The sequence below is a fragment of the Amphibalanus amphitrite genome, unplaced genomic scaffold (genome assembly GCF_019059575.1).
Source record: "Amphibalanus amphitrite isolate SeventyFive unplaced genomic scaffold, NRLGWU_Aamphi_draft 000119F_arrow, whole genome shotgun sequence".
Lineage (NCBI taxonomy): Eukaryota > Metazoa > Arthropoda > Thecostraca > Balanomorpha > Balanidae > Amphibalanus > Amphibalanus amphitrite.
Window position 1 is genome coordinate 212,242 of NW_024881614.1, and position 19,946 is coordinate 232,187.

Below are 19,946 nucleotides of genomic sequence, written 5' to 3' on the forward strand. Positions count from 1 at the left end.
TGGGGCCGCGACCAGCGCCGAGCAGAGGGCACGTGCTTTAGGCTCAGTTGTTCGCTTAAAAAACTGAGTGGGCCGGCAGGTCATTGACCTTTGACAACGAAGGCCGACACAAGGCACCGCTCGCCAAGAGGATTCGCCAGTAAATACAATTAATTTGTTTTTGCAATATCTCAGCCGTTTCTGGGCCGATTTAGCTGAAACTTGGACTGTCGGTGGTAGGGTAGGGTAGGGTAGGGTAGGGTAGGGTAGGGTAGGGTAGGGTAGGGTAGGGTAGGGTAGGGTAGGGTAGGGTAGGGTAGGGTAGGGTAGGGTAGGGTAGGGTAGGGTAGGGTAGGGTAGGGTAGGGTAGGGTAGGGTAGGGTAGGGTAGGGTAGGGTAGGGTAGGGTAGGGTAGGGTTGGGTAGGGGATCGTAGGGTAGGGTAGGGTAGGGTAGGGTAGGGAATTGTAGGGTAGGGGTAGGGTAGGGTAGGGTAGGGTAGGGTAGTGTAGAGGTAGGGTGGGGTAGGGTAGGGTAGGGTAGGGTAGGTTAGGGTAGTGTAGAGTAGGGGTAGGGTAGGGTAGGGTGAGGGTAGGGTAGGGTAGTGTAAGGGTAGGGTAGGGTATGGTAGGGTAGGTTAGGTTAGGGTAGGGTAAGGTAGGGTATGGTAGGGTAGGGTAGGGTAGGGTAGGGTAAGTTAGGAGTAGGGTAGGGTAGGGGTAGGGTAAGGTAGGGTAGTGTAAGGGGGAAGGGTAGGGTAGTGTAACGGTAGGGTAGGGTAGGGTAGGGTAGGGTAGGGTAGGGTAGTGTAGGGGTAGGGTAGGGTAGGGTACAGTAGGGTAGGGGTAGGGGTAGGGTAGGGTAGGGTAGGGTAGTGTAAGGGCAGGATAGGGTAGGGTAGGGTATGGTAAGGTAGGGTAGTGTAGGGGTAGAGGTAGGGTAGGGGTAGGGTAGGGGTAGGGTAGGGGTAGGGTAGGGGTAGGGTAGGGGTAGGGTAGGGGTAGGGTAGGGTAGGTTAGGGGTAGGGGTAGGGTAGGGTAGGGTAGGGTTAAAATTGAGTAACATCCTAACTTATTAAGGGCTCGAACAACTCGCATGCATCACCATCATATAGTTCAATTAAAAGCAGTTACCCAGTTCTACACAAATAATACCAATAAAAATGCAAGTTTCTACACCCAAACTAATGCATCCGTTTATCATACATATCAAAACATACAGTTATCGCGTAAACCTGTACCTCTAGTCTATATTATAAATCCTAAATAATCCGCCGCCGCCCACGCCGTGTGCGACGTAGTCACTTTGTAGCGCTTATTGCAGCGGCGTCTGTTGACCTACGGCCGTGAAATTTTACAGCAATGTGGGCCACCTTTACACGTAGCTCGTATTCAATTTTGGACATGCTGGGGCCGGGGGTGCGCCCGCGGCGCGTGCTCGCGTGCCCATAGGGTTAACATTAGAATCGGCAAAAACACGCTATTGCTCGGGAACGGTAAGGGCTACGGGGGTGAAATTTTCACTGCAAGTCGGACGCGTGCACTCATTTGTCGTATTAAATTTTCGAGGGGGTTGGTTCAGCGGTGTGCACGTGGTGGGGCCGCGACCGGCGCCGAGCAGAGGGCACGTGCTTTAGGCTCAGTTGTTCGCTTAAAAAACTGAGTGAAAAGCATCAGAGCCAACGAAGGCCGACACAAGGCACCGCTCGCCAAGGGGATTCGCCAGTAAATACAATTAATTTGTTTTTGCAATATCTCAGCCGTTTCTGGGCCGATTTAGCTGAAACTTGGACTGTCGGTGGAAGTGTAGTGTAGGGTAGGGTAGGGTAGGGTAGGGTAGGGGATTGTAGGGTAGGGTTGGGTAGGGGATTGTAGGGTAGGGTAGGGGATTGTAGGGTGGGGTAGGGTAGGGTAGGGGATTGTAGGGTGGGGTAGGGTAGGGTAGGGTAGGGGATTGTAGGGTAGGGTTGGGTAGGGGATTGTAGGGTAGGGTAGGGTAGTGTAGGGTAGGGTAGGGTAGAGTTAAGTAGGGTACAGTTAGGTAGGATAGGGTAGGGTAGGGTAGGGTAGGGTAGGGTAAGGGTAGGGTAGGGTAGGGTAGTGTAAGGGTAGGGTATGGTAGGGTAGGGTAGGGTAGGGTAGGGTAGGGTAGAGTAGTGTAAGGGTAGGGTAGGGTAGGGTAGGGTAGGAGTAGGGTAGGGTAGGAGTAGGGTAGGGTAGGGTAGGGTAGGAATAGGGTAGGGGTAGGGTAGGGTAGGGTAGGGTAGGGTAGGGTAGTGTAAGGGTAGGGTAGGGTAGGGTAGGGTAGTGTAGGGTAGTGTAAGGGTAGGGTAGGGTAGGGTAGGGTAGGGTAGGGTAGGGTAGGGTAGGGTAGGGTAGGGTAGTGTAGGAGTAGGGTAGGGTAAGGGTAGGGTAGGGTGGGGTAGGGTAGGAGTAGGGTAGGGTAGGGTAGGGTAGGTAGGGTAGGGTAGGGTAGGGTAGGGTAGGTAGGGTAGTGGTAAGGTAGGGTAGGGTAGGGTAGTGTAGGGGTAGGGTAGGGTAGTGTAGGGGTAGGGTAGGGTATGGTAGGGTAGGGTAGGGTAGGGTAGTGTAGGGGTAGGGGTAGGGTAGGGTAGGGTAGGGTAGGGTAGGGTTGCGTTCAGTAACATCCTAACTTACAAAGGGCTCGAACAACTCGCATGCATCACCATCATACTTTACAGTTCAATTAAAAGCAGTTACCCAGTTCTACAAAAATCATACCAATAAAAATGCAAGTTTCTACACCCAAACTAATGCATCCGTTAATCATACATATCAAAACATACAGTTATCGCGTAAACCTGTACCTCTAGTCTATATTATAAATCCTAAAAAGTACCCCGCCGCCGTGTGCGACGTAGTCACTTTGGAGCGCTTATTGCGGCGGCGTCCGTTGACCTACGGCCGTGAAATTTTACAGCGATGTGGGCCACCTTTACACGTAGGTCGTATTAAATTTTGGGCATGATGCGGCCGGGGGTGCGCCCGCGGCGCGTGCTCGCGCGCCCATAGGGTTAACATTAGAATTGGCAAAAACACGCTATTGCTCGGAAACGGTAAGGGCTACGGGGGTGAAATTTTCACGGAAAGTCGGATGCGTGCACCCATTTGTCGTATCAACTTTTCAAGGGTGCGGGTTCAGCGGTGTGCACGTGGTGGGGCCGCGACCGGCGCCGAGCAGAGGGCACATGCTTTAGGCTCAGTTGTTCGCTTAAAAAACTGAGTGAAAAGCATTAGAGCCGGCAGGTCATTGACCTTTGACAACGAAGGCCGACACAAGGCACCGCTCGCCAAGGGGATTCGCCAGTAAATACTATTAATTTGTTTTTGCAATATCTCAGCCGTTTCTGGGCCGATTTAGCTGAAACTTGGACTGTCGGTGGTAGTGTAGTGTAGGGTAGGGTAGGGTAGAGTAGGGTAGGGTAGGGTAGGGTAGTGTAGTGTAGTGTAGTGTAGTGTAGTGTAGGAGTAGGGTAGTGTAGGAGAAGGGGTAGTGTAGGAGTAGGAGTAGTGTAGGAGTAGGGGTAGTGTAGGAGTAGGGGTAGTGTAGGAGTAGGGGTAGTGTAGGAGTAGGGGTAGTGTAGGAGTAGAGTAGAGTAGGAGTAGGGTAGAGTAGGGGTAGGGTAGAGTAGGAGTAGGGTAGAGTAGGAGTAGGGTAGAGTAGGGTAGGCGGGCGTGCGTGCGTTGCGGGCGTTTTTTGCGGCGGTATTTGCGTTTTTTTGCGGTGTTTGTGTTTGGCGGCGGGCGGGCGGGCGTTGCGGGTGTTTTTGCGGTGTCTGCGTTTGGCGGCGGACGGCCGTTTTTTGCGACGTTTTGCGGTTGCCGGCGGCCGGCCGTTATTTGCGGTGTTGCGGTTTGCGGCGGGCGGCCGTTTTTTTTGCGGCGTTTCGCGGTTGGCGGCGGGCGATGCGGGCTTTTTTTGCGGCGGCGGTGTTTGCGTTTTTGGCGGTGTTTGCGTTTTGCGGCGGACGGGCGTTTTTTGCGGCTTTTTGCGTTTTTCTGCGGTTTTCGACGGGCGGGCGATTGTTTCTTTTTTTTGCGAAGTTTGCGTTGGCGTTTTGCGTGTTTTGCGGTGTTTGCGTTTTGCGGCGGGCGGGCGGTTTTTCACAATTCAAGTCCCAACCTTCGGATCCGCAGAGCTGTTCGACAAGCGCTGCCCGGGCCCGCCTTACAGTTTAATTAAAAACAGCTACCCAAATCTACCCAAATAATACAGATAAAAATACAAGTCAATCACCCAAACTAATGCACCCGTAACATAACATAAATCAAAACATACAGTTATCGCGTAAACCTGTACCTCTAGTACTTATTAAACTGTTCGATCTAATTAGACAGCGCCCTTCGGCCGACCGTCTGCAGTGTTGCAGTGTTGCATGATCAGCTGTGTTGTATACAGATGAACGCGATAAACGGGCTCCTGCTGGGACCATGTCTCGTGCCCTGCATGAGCATCTGCAAGTAGAGGCTGCTCAGAGGTGGTGGCGAGGCCTCTGCGCAGATGGATTAAAAGGAACAGTCGCGAGGACCGTACCAACAATCTGTAGTCTACATACCTGCATAGCGCATACCATGCAGGTCGTCCTCGCTGCTCATTTTTGCACGCCTTTTCTGACATTTAGACAGGGTACAGGTGGCAGTGGCAATGTGTCAGTCTTAGTGACCGATAATTGATTTTCTAACGGAATCGTATCATGAGCTGGATGATTCGCAAAATCAACCCAGCAAAGTCACGCTCACGCTCACTTCATTCGTTTCGAGCACATTTAATTTTAATCCCGTGCGCTGATCGATGATGAGTCCACGTAACTGCGGCGTCCGGTCATCGAACGTCACTGCGCTTCTGCTGGGAAGTCGCCGCGATTACGAGCCCCGTCCGTTCCGTTTCGTCGTTCGAGGAAGCGGTCCTGGCCCGGCGGGCGTCATCTGTTCTGATGACGCCGCCATCTGCCCGCCGCTCGGCGGCGGCGGCGGCGGAGACAGTTGCTCGCTGGGACAGATGACGGCGATAGTGGTAGATGTGACAGACGACGACAAAACTGTCCGCAGGCTATGTGTCCCCCGAGCGGGGTGGGCACCGGGCAGTGACCACCGCAGGCTATGTGTGCGGTCGGGAGACGAATGGGAGCGTTCCGTCTCTCCATGTGTGAGACAGAGAGGTGACTGGCCCGTCCACTTCCGCTAGACTGGCGGTGTCACCTCTTTATCCTGATGGCGCCTCTTCGAAACCGAATCAAACGCACCGCGGCACCCCCGCTCCAGTGGGCTCCTCCACGGCCCCTGCGTCGCGTCGCCTCCTCGCGCTGGGTCACACACTTATCCAGTCATGTCACCCGGTTTCACCGGCACCCCGTGCCGACCCGGTCACCGGACTGATCACCAATGGTCACTGGACCGATCACTGGTTGTCACCCAAGCGGTCACTGTCCAATGTGCATGCCTAACGGCCGGCAAGAAGTCACTAAGCTGCGATTCTCGGATGATGGTCGGTGCGAAATCAGAGGAAGCCTTGTCTGAGCTACCTGCATGGCTCGCTCTTTGCCAGGTCGGGACAGGCAACTAGTTATCGTCTGCCTGGTCCATACTATTGTCCGTACTTGGATCCGGACTCGCCCTGTGTCCGCAGCTGTATCCTGAGTCGTGTCCGAAGGCGCGTTTGGAGTCGTATCCGTGTGCGATCCGGATGCTCGAACACAGCGGACGAATCGATGCGTCCCGGGCAGGTTTTGATGTCACCTCGAACGGCGAGCGTGCCGGCCGGTGCGCCGGTGCGGAACGGTCAGTTTCGGGACCGTCTGGGACGGGGAGAGCCGAGTGTCAGGACCGGGAGTGGGTCGAAAATATATGGCAGGCTGGAACAGAGGACAGCAGGACGCGACGCGTGAAAGCCGGACCGGTCTCAGGACAGGAGGCCGGGCTAGGTATAGGACGGGTGGAATGCAGGACAAAGCCTGCATCTCATCAACAGCAGTGCTGAACGACGCTGATGATATCTTCCCGCGAAGGAATGTGATTTCATTTCATAGGCACTCAGTGGGCCAAAAATAGTCTAGGCCAAAATGACCTACATTATTGTAAGGAGATGTAATCATTATCTAGTCATTTTGGATGTTTGTGCCTTTGCCGATATTTCCAGCTTTTATCATGACTTTACTACCTCAGACGGCTTGCACGACCATGATACAGAGAATCGCAGACAGTTTCGTCAATATTCGGAGCACACTACCAGACGAGGCGGCACTCGAAGAAAACTAACTGCTCAAATTACTGACCGCTCTCTCGCTTACCCAGCTCAATCAGCCGAGACAGTCACCTATCGGAACGGACCCTGACCGTCACTTCCGCCGACAGATGTGTTTGTGATGTGGCGCCGCCGCCACAGAGCACGGGGACTGATGGACCAATCATATCGGTAAATCGCAGAGATCCGGCCGCCCGTGCCGCGCCTCTCCGAAAACATATTGCGGATATGGGGATGCCTCGCAGTAGTGTAGTGATGCTATGGTGTGGTGATATGACTATGTGGCTGTGATACAACTCAGTACGGAAAGTTCAGAGAAATAATGGCAAAGAATCAGGTAAGGCATGGTTAATGGACATGAGTCATGACCACCACCCCCATTCCCCCCAAAATATGAATATTTTCGTTGAACGGGTGTGAGTTTTTATAGTGTGACACAATAGTGCACCCCAATATCACGATGAAATAAACAGAATGCTAGGAAAACAATTGGTACGTAGTACGTTCGAGAGAACCGATCAGTTGTCTACAGCACGGCCCATTGCGTCCAATTAGTATGTGATTGTGGCCAACTATGGTCTGGGTTTGCTTACGGAGAATTTCTGACCGTGGCTGAGACTCGTTCTGAACTCAATGAGCCTTTGATTGGCCTTTATCTACCGGAGGAGAGGAGGAATGGTGGTATGGGAGGCCGGAGGACACGGCAGCGGGTGCCCACGAGCCATGCAGCCTCAATCGACCACCTCCTTCCGGTCTGTGGTTACGCTGTGGACAAACGTGTGGCTGTGTTAGCGCTCAGCCGCGGTTGTATTGTATTGTGGCTGTCCAGTGTCCATTGGACCTTGAAGCTATGAAAGGTTAATTGTATGTCTTTTCATTTACCGATACGATACTAGGGCATCTTACATGCCAAATTATAACTATTTATTCAGATGCTTTGTGAAAGCCTTTTTGCTGCTTTTACCATTTGGAAAGCAGTTCCTTGACAGTGAAGGGCGCGGATGTCATTTTGTGTGAGTTTATAGCTTACTCGCACGTGTCCCCTGGAGTTTTAGTTTAGAGCTAACTTTCTTCCCCAGCTGCTTTGATTACAGCGTTTTAGCGTTGTTTCTCTTCTTAGTAAACTCCCAGTTAAATGCCGTTTTCTTCTTGATTGCTCACTAAAGCAATTTGTTTTCAATGTCACACAATTCTTTAAACGACACTCGCCACCTCATTTATCACGATATACGAGAAGTCGCGTTCTCATGACCTGGATTCTATCAGCGATCTCTGAACGCCGCTTATTTCAGAGCTGGACGCATTTAGCGGCCGTCTCAATAGGCCATTCAGCGGAGTTTCCTCGTCAACCCCGCACGGTGACGGCCACTGCAGGGCGTTACCGAGATCTGATCCGGGGCGTCGCGGAGAAACCCCTCCGTGCACCATCACGATCTTCCCGGCTCCGTGACTCGCCGTGACTCGCCGTGACTCACCGCACCGGGTCGGTTACCGTCACGAGCCCATCGAGCCCCGTGACTCGGCGAGCGGGAGTGGATAGAGCTATCTCGGGCGGGGACCGCCCAATCAATTAGCACCGGGCCGACAGCGACCGGTCTGGGTTTTCGTGGTCGCCTTTTGTATGTCGGCAGGGCACAGAAGGGTTCACGAATGACTCCGAGGGCGTCCGATCACGAATTGCAGCTGTAAGTACCTATCACAGATCACGGGTGACCATCAGTCACCCACCAGTGATTGTAACCATCGGTCACAGATTTTATCCCGTAACCAACTACAAATCACGGTGGGCCATTCAGACTATAAGCAATTACTGATAAGTTCACGAACCAAGTTTCATTTACACTCGCGCGCAGTTCACCATGGCCCCTGAGGCCACCGTACGTTGTCCTGGCATCATTTCCGCCTCCATTGCACCTCTCACGTCAGTACCAACTGTGCGGCCACTCCTATCAGCACCTCAACATGTGTCTGGGGCGCTCTCGACACAGAATTGTCACCAGTCGTGAGGGACAGCGAACGTGTCAACAATGCACCGATGCAGGTCACTCACGATTGGCTCTGCAGTCGAGTGACACCCCGGAGAGATGTAGACCGATTGAGATGACATGGCGCAGCGCTGCGGAGGCACCACTGCTCGTCGCAGTTGTGTCGCGCTGTGGACTGAACGTGTCAGCGCGACTGTCGCGTCTGTACCGGATAATGGCGGCATACTGACCCAACGCGGTCATGGGAGGCGACACGTGCGATCGCGGGAATTAATCAGGTGATATGGGTTGTGACCTGAAATCTGAGAGGCTCTTCAAAGCCATGTGGGTTTTGCACTGTCTTCAGAGGTAATGAGATGAACTATAAACTAGCTCCGTCAATAGCTAAGGCTGGTAGCTGTTGAATAAATTGGCGTATGTAACATTTTTGCCTGCTTTACCCTTCCTCCTGATTTTTTTTTCTAACGTTATATTGAAAAATGATATGACGTAAATGGTGCATTGAGTTGTTGAACATTCAATTCATAACTTGATAAACGTTTCGCCATCACGTGCGTACGTTTTCAATTGCCACCAAAGTCACGCGCAAACTGTGCTCTAAGTCCTAACCAAAAACTGTCATCGTGCTCTCACCATGACCGGGGCAGTATCTCAATCACAGAGGAGCGTGCCGGCACCGACAAAATAATGACCACCCTGGCACACGTGACCCCTCCTCTCCAGGTCAGAACGCCTTACGAATTCAGCCCATGAAGTCGCTAACAGGGTGACGATGCAGATACGCCGACATTCAGATGGAGACGAGAGTTTCTACAAGGGGAGAAGAGAGATTTAAATGATAAGTTGCTCTGGCATAAGGAACGGGAAAAGGCGGACGTTATAGACGGTATAAACTGCCAAAGGTTGGCCGTGGACGGTGGACACTGGACAGTGGACGGAGGATGGTGAACGGTGGACGGTGGACGGTGGACAGTGGACGGTGGACAACGAACGATGAACGTGGACAGTGAACCTGGAACTGAGGATAGTTGTTCACAGCGGACGATGAATGATGAACGCTGGACATCTGCGCGTACTCACCAGTTTTGCTGAGAGCGGTCGCCGGTGCTGCAATGCTAGCGCAGAGCGCCACCGCGGTAACCAGCCACCATGTCGCCATTTCTGCTGCAAGAGACTTGGTTTCGCCGTTTTTGTTGTTGCGTCCGCCCACAAGTCAGCGAGACAGCGGATCTGTCGGCCGGCACTTCTTTTCTGTTCGGTTGCCTGTAAATAGCGCAGGCGATTTGTAAGATTTTTTAGCAACGTCTTTTTCCTTTAGTTCCTCCTACATTGTTTTAGAACGCAAGTTACTCAGGGGAAGGTGCAACTAGGTGGAACTAGGTGGAAACAACTAGGTTGAGCAGCTAGATGGAAATTCAAGAAGAACTATATACGTCATCCGCATCCATGAATTTAGCCAGCTTCATCCGTGACCGGGTCACTCTGTGCCTGGTCTGCCAGTGACCCAGTCACTGCGCCTGGTCTGTCCGTTGACCGGGCCATCCCGTGCCTGCCCTGTCCGTGACTGGTTCGTCTTGTCTCGTGGCCACGTCTCGTGCCGGCGGCCTAGGTCTGCAGAGCTGCACCTCAGACACCGTTACACCGCTACCCCAGCGGCCCAGCCTGTCTATAGATAGTGGAGGCGCCCCCGTGGTTAAAAACATGAGCCTATGAACACCGGGGCGGACTCGTGACGCGTCGCTATCGTTGAGTGCATAATGAGGAAGAATGCGGGACAGTGTGGGTCAGGTCACTCAAAACCTGCATGTGCCAGATCCGTGTCAAGTCTCAGAGGTGCTTCTGCTGGGGAGATGAAATGATACTCATAAATGGCATGCATGTATGCACAAGACATGCATGTATGCACAAGACAAAATATCAGTGCATGGCTGTTTGTGGTACCTATTATTTTTTGACGCTTGCAAATGTCAGTAATGTGAACGCCATCATATCTATACATGCGGAGGAACAGAAAAATGGATTCGAATTGGCATATATGTAGTTAGATAATCAATGCGAAATGTCCAATGTCCATATATCGTTGCCATGAATAGTGCATTTTTGCAGGTGAAATCAAACTGTTCAATCTGATGGGATTTCACAAGAGTTTGTTATTGATAGCCTGTTCTCATTCGTCTCCTTTTCTCTTTACTCCTACTCCGCTGCTGTTTTGTAAATGGATGTCAGCTAGCGCATCTTTCATTCTTCTGCAGGCTGCAGCTGTGGATTTACGAGGCCACAACACAGCATTCTCTCCTTGTCAGCCACTATTATGTTTGACGTTAGAACACTAGCCTCTTTATGTCACTACAAAGTTGGATGCCATGCCATTCGAACTAAGACACACCACAGCCTTTCTTTGACATCGAAAACCGGCGCGGCGCCTCTGCGCTGGCTGTCACGATAAAACAGAGATTCGTGTGACGAAGGACGTCTGGTGGGCCCTGGACGTCCAGCTGGCGCCGTCTCGCTCCACCGCTCACGACCACCAGACGCGTCCCAGGACGCGGCAGACGGCGAACCGTTGTTCTGGCAGCACTTAGCATACCGGTTGCGGTCATGAGAGAACGTGATACGTTCTAAGAATATTCTCAGGACCGGCTATTATTTTTAGGATAGACAGAGGACAGTGGAATTAACAGGTGCTGACCATGTGTAAGTTGAGGTTAAAGAATTGTTTTTGGTTAACGCACTAACAGATAAAATAGATAGCCTGCTACTTATCCAGAAACATTTCCTCCTATCATTTCGAAGTCCTTAAAATATATTGAATTGTTTTATTCCTCACCCTCTGGGCTTATTGAATGATTTCATGTCCCTAACACAACACTATTTTAATACAACGTTTTCAGGGAGCATGAACCACGCAGGGCCTATTGTGCCGTCGGGAACTGCTCACAAGAACCCACCTTTCGTCCCTCACAACGGCGCATTCAAGTGCTCACCGCTCCGTTTAAAATTGATTCCATATCCATCGCGTAATACGTTGTCGGCTGGTGCTGTCGCCTGTCCGTGAGTATAGGAGAAGCCTGACCATTGTCTGATTCATTCCGCCCATCTTCCCCGATTGCCACTCCGTCCAGTGTGTTTGAAGTTATACCTACTTAGATATTCCCTCCTTCAGCAGGCGACTTCAGCCTCGGAAATACCACGTGCCATCCTGATAGGACCGGCGAGTGTGCGTGAAACGCTCGACCAAAATGATGCGTGACGCAGAGACAGGAGCCGGGATACGAGGGACAGGAGCACCATGTGGTGACCGGATGAGCCGATCTCACCCACCGATGGCAGTCATCGCGTGTCGTCACTGCTGGAGGAGACGTCGTCGTTAGTGGCGGAAAGGAAGGCAGCAGGTTGATCAAGACAGTGGAAGGACGTCGATAGCGGTGATCTTTCCACCGAGCGGCGTTTAGTGAGCGCCAGTCATGAGCAAATGTCCTTGAATCATTTCCTAGGTTTGCTACAGAGATTCGAGCCAAACAAAATGTTCGGGCATTCTTTCGAGGAACTGTCCAGATGACTGGACACTGTGCCGTGCCCAGTGTCTTAGGTTATCATGGACCAGCAGCTCGGCTGATAGTTCAGCTGATCCCTTACATAGCTGAATACTGATCCCTTACATAAGGCCTGTACACATTCAGCTGTTGTGCTGTTGTCAGCTGAAATAGGCTCCGCCCACCGCTTCTGGCTGACGGAACTGTATACATTTGGCCGATGAGAAATGTCAGCACTGGTTGACTGTTTACAAATATGGCGTTGTAAACAAATATTTCGTCTCATCTTCATGTTCTTTATTAATAAAATACTTAAGCAGTTAGATATATTATCAAAATATTTACTGACAATGTGCGAAAGTAATAAGTATTTTTCTTGTATCGACAATTAATTATGAAACCAAATATATGTGAATAGCGCCAACATGGTGTCCAAATTTCATTTATCTGCAGTGCTCAATAAAAATCTGGCACGTGATTTGCTTTCATGCGCCACTACCAGTGTCTAAATGCGTCATTTATGGCTTTTGCTGACGGCTCGGCATCTCTGCACTTGCTTTCTCGTAGCAGCACAGCCCGTCAGCCCATGCTGCCGGCAGCAGAGAGGTGACGTCATGTTGCATGTGCAACATAACGTCATCAATTTTTCAGCCAATAGTGTGAGTGATTTTCGGCTGACAACAGCACAGCAGCTGAATGTGTACAGGCCTATAGACTTCCCTTGGACGAAGCTGCCCAGCAATGGCTAGGCAGGTTGAAAGCAATGCCCTGCAATCTATGCAGAATGGCTTTCGAATGCATTTCGGCTGGGTACTCTGCAGATCTAGCATGCTTCCCCTCAGCATGAATTAGAAGCAGGAGTTTTGCTGTATTGCTGTCTTGCTGGGTGAAAAGCAAAGGAAGAGTTGCTCTGCTTCTCGGAGAAAAAACGGCAGCCAATCTGTTTCGCCTTCTCCTGCATAGCAGATATGAATTTTACGGCATGCGATTGGTTTTAATCTCTGACACGGTGAATGCATTTTAGTTTCCTGTTTACTTTCCATATCATTAATCACCCTTACTGTTGAAAAGCCACACCGTGTTCATGCATGCATATCACGTGCAGAAGAGCATTCATTGCCTAATTGAGATTAATCATTGGGTGGCAGGGGGACGCGTGTGCACCGTGCAACTTCCAGCCCGTGAGCGTTACATCCCGGACTGCCGAGGAACCTGTGGCTGAGTTTACGACCGATGTGGATCTTCGGGTACGCTGCATGACACGACCGAATCTGGACACTGTGAGGTGACATCACCTTGATCTGATTCTATGTATGAGGGGCTAGCTGTGGAATGTACTTACCACCCTGATATATTAGGTATGGAATCAAGGTGTGACCGCCTTTGGAGCCGTTCACCGTGCAACAAATAACCGGTGTTGTCTTCATTGTTCTACTTGTATATGCATCCTGCTTTTGTATGTCCAGTCGGATGGGCGGCCTGACCGCCTTCATGTGACACTCAAAGGAGATGCTTGTGCCCCGCGGACAGATGGCCGCCGTAATACCAATCCTGAAAAACCGGAGAAGTCTACACCCCGGTATGACCGCCGTTACACCGGCGCTCCACGGGGGCCATCTGCGTGGCGCGCGTGAGAGTGACGCGGTCGCCCAGTGGGCAGATGACACCCGCTGTTCTGCTACACATGTGCGGACTGCTGCACTCGCGGGAGCATGACCGAAAGTGAAAACCGCCCTGTGCCGGAGCTGACAGGAGCAGCGGGCGAGCGAACGGCAGGTGGACGGGTGAGCGGAGATTCGGCTATGGTGGGCTGGTGGGCGGAGATTTCGTTCTGGTGGACTGCTGAACGGGGATTTCGCAGCCCACTTCCGCCCATGGTGCCATGTTGATTTGTAATACAATGCTAGCGGATATGCGCTGAGCTAGAAGCTGCTAAAGGAAAGTATTATACGTATAATTATATTTTTGTTTTGATTGGTATTCGATCTCTATTATGTGCGCTGAAGGGTCGCTGAGAAACTAAATGTATTTGATGCGCGCGACTAACAGTGGCGAGCAGCAAAGTTTTTCCGTGCCCGCGGGCACAAAAGCGCTGAAGGATCGCTGATAAACTAAAGTTTTGTGAGCACCACGGCTGTTTGATTCACACCTGACATAGTTTGTGGGTCGCCACTCGCCATCTCTTCCCTTCCTCACAAACACTCGCTCCAGGACACCATGGAGGCGGGCGCCACATCGACCAGCAGTTAATCATTTCCGCACCGCCGCGGCGTCACGGGAAGTTGACAGGTGGGAGGTCCTTTCCCAGACCGTCACCCATGACCGGGTGGCACTGCGGCCGGTCAGCCCTTCGAATTGGTCCACTAATCACTAATTTATCAGGGACCGGAGCCTCGGAACAAAACTGTGCGGTAGGTCAGTCGGCGCTGTCGGGTGTTGATTGGTTGGTGTTGGGTAAATTGGGTCAGTAGTGGGTCGGGAGTGGGTGGTGGGTCAGTTGTTGGGTAAATTTTGGGTTACTTGGTTGTTCTGAGAGGCATGGTGACTGGTGAGTTTTGTGGTCCCTGTGAGGATGGCTAGGGTGTCTTCCTTTGAACGCCATGGGAAAGATTGGAATTGTGTCGTAAAAAGCAATGACTCATGCGACCAGCAATGGAGTTCTTTCTCTTCTGAAATGACGCGTATTTTGAATGTGCATGCCCCACTGCGTAGGTTTAAAGTAAATAACCCATCACCTCCCCCAGTATCTGATGAAACTCTGGATCTGATGAATCAAAGACGATTAGCAAAATCAACTGGTGACAATCTGACCTATAGGACTCTCAACGCTCAGGTTAAAAGGGCCATCAGAAGAGATGTAAGGGAAAGTATCAAACAAAAGGTTGACGAATCGTCACCTGCGGCACTGTTTCATCACCTGAAACCAGTCATAGCGCCAAAACGTGGTCGCCGTGTTGAACCAGCCAATATCTCTTCAGACGAACTTAACAGTTATTTTACGTCGATCGGCACGCAAACCAGAGAGAAGGTGATGAAAGACTTTCGGAGTTCCGGAATGGAAAAACTCAACGTTCGCTTGCCTCGTGTTAACGCCGGTGCCCTCACGCTGACGCCTGTGACTTCAGATCATCTTAAAGCTGTTATATTCAGTATGCCAAACAAAAATTCCAGCATTGAAGGAGATGTGCCACTCAAAATTTTGAAGTTAAGTTTTGGAGTAGTAGGCAGATACTTGTTGCGCATAGTGAATGCAAGCATAGTGACGGAAACTGTACCAGATGGATGGAAGAAGGCAGAGGTGCTACCCTTGCACAAAAGAAATGACCCCTCGGAAGCGGCGAATTTTAGACCCATAACCATTGTGAGTGTCATTTGTAAGATCATTGAAAAAGTAGTTCACAGCCAGGTGACTAGTTATCTGACTCAGCAACATTTATTCACCATCGATCAGCATGGCTTTATGGCGAATCATTCCACGGCAACGGCACTCGTATCAATGACTGACGAAATTTTGAAAGGTATGGACAATTCGGAAATTTCATTGCTAGCTCTTTTAGATTTAAGTCGGTGTTTTGATGTGGTCGATCATAGTACTATTCTTGAAAAATTGAGTCTCTTACAGATTAGGACAGGGTGGTTCAAGAGCTACCTCGAGGGACATACTCAGAGGGTAAGGATCGGCGACGAATTATCAGAACCCTTACCGATATCGGTGGGATGCTTCCAGGGCTCAACGTTAGGAAGTTTATTGTTTAATATTCTAAGCAATGACATCGCAGGTCACATTCCGTCCTCTGTGAACGGTTTCCGAGTAACTTTAATCAGGTATGCGGATGATACTCAGCTAGCACTAACCGGGTCGAGACACAAAATTCGGGATATGCAGTGTGCTATGGAAGACGTTTTAGGTATCTTGAGTAACTGGTTTATGCAAAACGGTATGATGGTTAATCCTAGTAAAACGGAACTGATGGTTTTCGGTGACAGACGGCAATTAGTCCAGTTAGATGAAGTTCCAAAAGTGTCATTCATGGGTGAAGTGGTGATGTCTACCGAGAGCGTGAGGAACTTAGGTGTGATAATGGACCCAAACCTGTCATGGGAGCGCCACGTGCAACATGTTGTTAACAAATGTTTTGGCATTCTCATTGGAATCTCGCACGTTAAACATACTCTACCGGCTTCTGTTCTACCTCGTATCGTCGATTCTCTTGTACTTTCTCACAGTTCGATACTGAGCGCAGGTGTATGGTAGCTGTGGCAAAAATGTACTGACCGAACTCCAAAAAATAGTCAACTTCGCAGCACGAGTTATTTCCGGTCGACGGAAATACGACCATGTTTCGGATGTCATTTCAGACTTAGGTTGGCTCACTGTTCCAAAGCTAGTTGACTATTTTGACATGTGCATGATTCATAAAATTTTATCGCTGGACGTACCAATAGGATTGCGTGAAGCACTGTTGTTTAATCATGAATCAATCTCTCGAAGAACACGGCAGTCGGATCATATTTCAACCACTCGCCCCCGCAACAACCATGGAAAACGTACATTCATCTATCGTGCATCCAAATTGTATAACACATTCGCCATAGATCATCATGTGAACCACCTTAGCATGACTTCTTTTAAGCGCCACATTCGCAAAATGTTGGCTGATGCATCGTGATTTTTTTTTCGTGACTAGTTAGTTTATTTTAAGTGTCCGCGATTTTGTTCTCATGAAGATGTGTGTGTGTTTTTATAACTTTTTTTTATAACGTGCGGTGTTACATTGTATGACGAGGGTATTGGAATAGCCCATTTTGTGTGGAAATACCTGATGATGTGAAATAAATAAATAAATAAGAGTTCGAGGCTGGAGGGCTTCTTACCAAACTAGAGGTAAAACTCAACCAGTCGCAAAAGGTCTTTGCCAAATGACAATACCTCTTTATGCAACTGGTTTGGTAATATATGACGCATGCACATAATGTGCAGAGGCAACAAAGTATGTTGAACTTCCTGCACATGACCTGCCTAAAAACATCCATTTCATCTTACATGGTGTCAGTGGAGAGTAGCGGCGCACAACTTTAACTCTGTCAAAGAACCTGAGGCAAAATCTCACGGATCTTGTTTTGAAAGTTGACATGGGTACTTTGAAATAAACCAAAGGCTCAGAGTGAGGGTGAAATGAGGTAGTGATGGGGTGAACAAATGAGGTAGAGCGAAAACACCAGTCGTGATCCGACCTACGGACGAGAACAGTAGATTCGGTGACTCAGATATTTTCAACCATTGCTCGAGATCGTTCTGAAATCGAAAGCTGTGAAGGCTGCAGCCTTTTGTTCCAAGGCGCCCTGCAGTCAGACGGTGGGGTCACCCGGGCGTAAAGAGCTGCGCGGTTCCGCGTGGGCACATGCATGTTTTGATTTCAGAGATCAGGGCCTAAAGGCGGGCGGCCTGTTTGCACAAGGATCATGTTAATCACCGTCGGCAAATTTCGAAAAAGTTTAATGCTCATATTCTATTTACAGAGAAGACCAACGTGCTTCATGTTTTGCCTTATGGGTCCCGGATGAAATTGTAAATATTGTTATTTAGCTGGGACGGTTGCATAGTTATAGAAGACATAATTGAACACCAGCTTTTATTTTATTTAATGGGAGCTTTCGAAAGCTATGCAGCTTTCTTCGTCAGCCTTGGTACAAAACACTAAAACAGATCCATATAAAATTGAACAGTTACATTGTAACTGTTCAATTTTATATGGATCTGTTTTAGTGTTTTGTACCAAGGCTGACGAAGAAAGCTGCATAGCTTTCGAAAGCTCCCATTAAATAAAATAAAAGCTGGTGTTCAATTATGTCTTCTATAACTATGGGTCCCGGATGATTTGTTTCAAAATAGAGTTCCCAATGCAATCAAATGACGAAGAGTTCAAAATAGAGTTCCCAATGTTTAAGCGTTGTGGCTCTCTTAGGGCCACTAACAATTGTCGCACAATGCAGAGCATTGAAGCGAGACACGGATGTCCTACCTGACTGGTAAATGACGGAATTCTCTTAGCCGGAAATATCCGAAACCTAGGAGCTTAAAGGGACTATCCCACCTTCTAAAATGTTGTTAAAACCAGTTAAATTGTGCCCGACTTTATAGATTGGATGACCAGGAATACGGTTCTGGCATTTATTTTTCATTAAACATCTTAAGTACAGGCTCCACGGCACACTTTTTCGGTTTTTCGTTTCGTTTTTTCGCTTTTTCGGCTTCAGTAGACGATCAGCTTCACTTGATAACATTGGTGTAGCTCCACGGCAGCGAAACCGAAAAAACGAAATCAGCAACTCGAAAAAGCGACGCGAAAAAACGAAAAAAACGACTCTAAAAAGCGAAAAAGCGACTCTAAAAATCGAAAAAGCGAAAAAGCGAAGCGACTCGTCCAACCCAAAAGTTTGGATCGACAATCAGTTTTTCGGCTTCAGCACGTGACGATGTGGTGATACTGATGCATGTTTCCAACGATTCATATTTCGGTACTCCTAATGGAAAGGAAGGAATGTAATCGCTCAATAGTATTTCAGCGTCGATATGCACATATTTTCCACGTGAAAGGATTGAATAGCGGTTAATTATGCGAGATATATGCACGTATTTATTTAATCTTATTATCTTTTGTAAAACCTGTTCATCATGCTTCATAGCCGCGCCCGCTATAGCCACCGCTCCCCTATAGGGGAGCGGTGTTTGAACACCACCTGCAGATTTTCGCTAATATCTCAAAAAAGGTGACGTTTCGAGCCACTGTTTTTGTCACACCTTATCAAGCACCTTTTTTACACATGCTATGAAAATTCCAGGACCAATGTCTCTCAAGGTCAGGTCACTGCAGGTCAGGTAACCTGGTGAGGTGGTCAGTGTGACCAATTCAGAAAATGTTCCAATGCTTATCATTGCTACACTGCAGGTAACGGATGGCTTTGGAACTTTCAGCAATTCAAGAGAGTAGCAGTATGCACAAAATGTATATCACATAATTTCGATATCGGTAGCCCAAGGCCACGTCAATTTTGCGACCCCCCCCCCCCCCCCATTGCCTAGAAACTGAAAATTGAAAGGCGTTTTTTAACGAACGTCATTCTAAACACTCTCAGGTTACAAGTACACAGAAGCGTATAGGAACCATAGGTGCAGTGGATGCAGCTGCAGCTGCACCCACAATAATTATCGAATAGGTGCCGACAGTGCATTCTGCACCCACAATAATCTGAAGCAAAAACCCCTTTTCGCATCAACGCTACTTCACATGCAGTATGAGTTCAGGATATTTTCCCTTCTACCCATCTTTCGAGTCATTTGCTTCTTTGTCTTCATAACATATACATATAATATATATATATATATATATATATATATATATATATATATATATATATATATATATATATATATATATATATATATATATGTATATATATATATATATATATATATATATATATATATATATATATATATATATATATATATATATATATATATATATATATATATATATTATATGTATATTTGGACTCAGGTGAAAAAAACGGAACACATGTGATAGAACACATACACACGACCCACTCTAGAAAGTTTTAGCTCGGTATCTTGAAAACAGGCCCGAATAGGCCGCTCGGTACTGCGTGAATTATTGACATTATCAAAACTTCAAAATGCAATGCTCCGATACCCTTTCGACGTCGTACAGTACACCCCTCGAAGATCGAAATGAGCCCCCCACCCGGTGCCGCTCCCTAACCCCCCCCCCCGCTCCACGGGCGATTGTTGGATGTATTTCTGCACCCAGAATGATCCAGCTGTTCCTACGCCTATGCAAGTAGGTACACATGACACAATGAACCGGAATATGGCACCCGTGACCCCTTGCTATGCCCTGAGGTCATATCAGGTCGCGAAAGGTATGCACAATTTTCGGTAATAAATTTTGATAAATGCATGCTACTTTAGAGCGATGAAAACACATTCGATGTGTTCCACTGGACGATACAAATCGACTGATATGCATCACGAACTTTCCGGCCAGGTCATGACCTAGACCAGTCCAGTTAGCAACCCTCGCCCGTAAACGGCGATCTGCCACCTTCGCCCATGCAGGGGGGGGTTGGTGCGACCCCCCCTTGGCGTTTGAAAACGGAGCGTCGTA

The 19,946-nt window shown here is 49.1% G+C and overlaps 1 protein-coding gene across 1 annotated transcript in view; it reads right to left on the bottom strand.

Moving 5' to 3' along the window:
• The window catches only part of LOC122381351, a 32,744-nt gene that overhangs the window by 7,397 nt on the left and 5,401 nt on the right, over positions 1–19,946 (bottom strand). The window contains exon 2 of the mRNA XM_043365393.1: positions 9,305–9,487. Coding sequence (XP_043221328.1) covers positions 9,305–9,383 — 79 coding nt within the window. The 5' untranslated portion in view covers positions 9,384–9,487. The remainder of the gene's footprint in view (positions 1–9,304; positions 9,488–19,946) is intronic.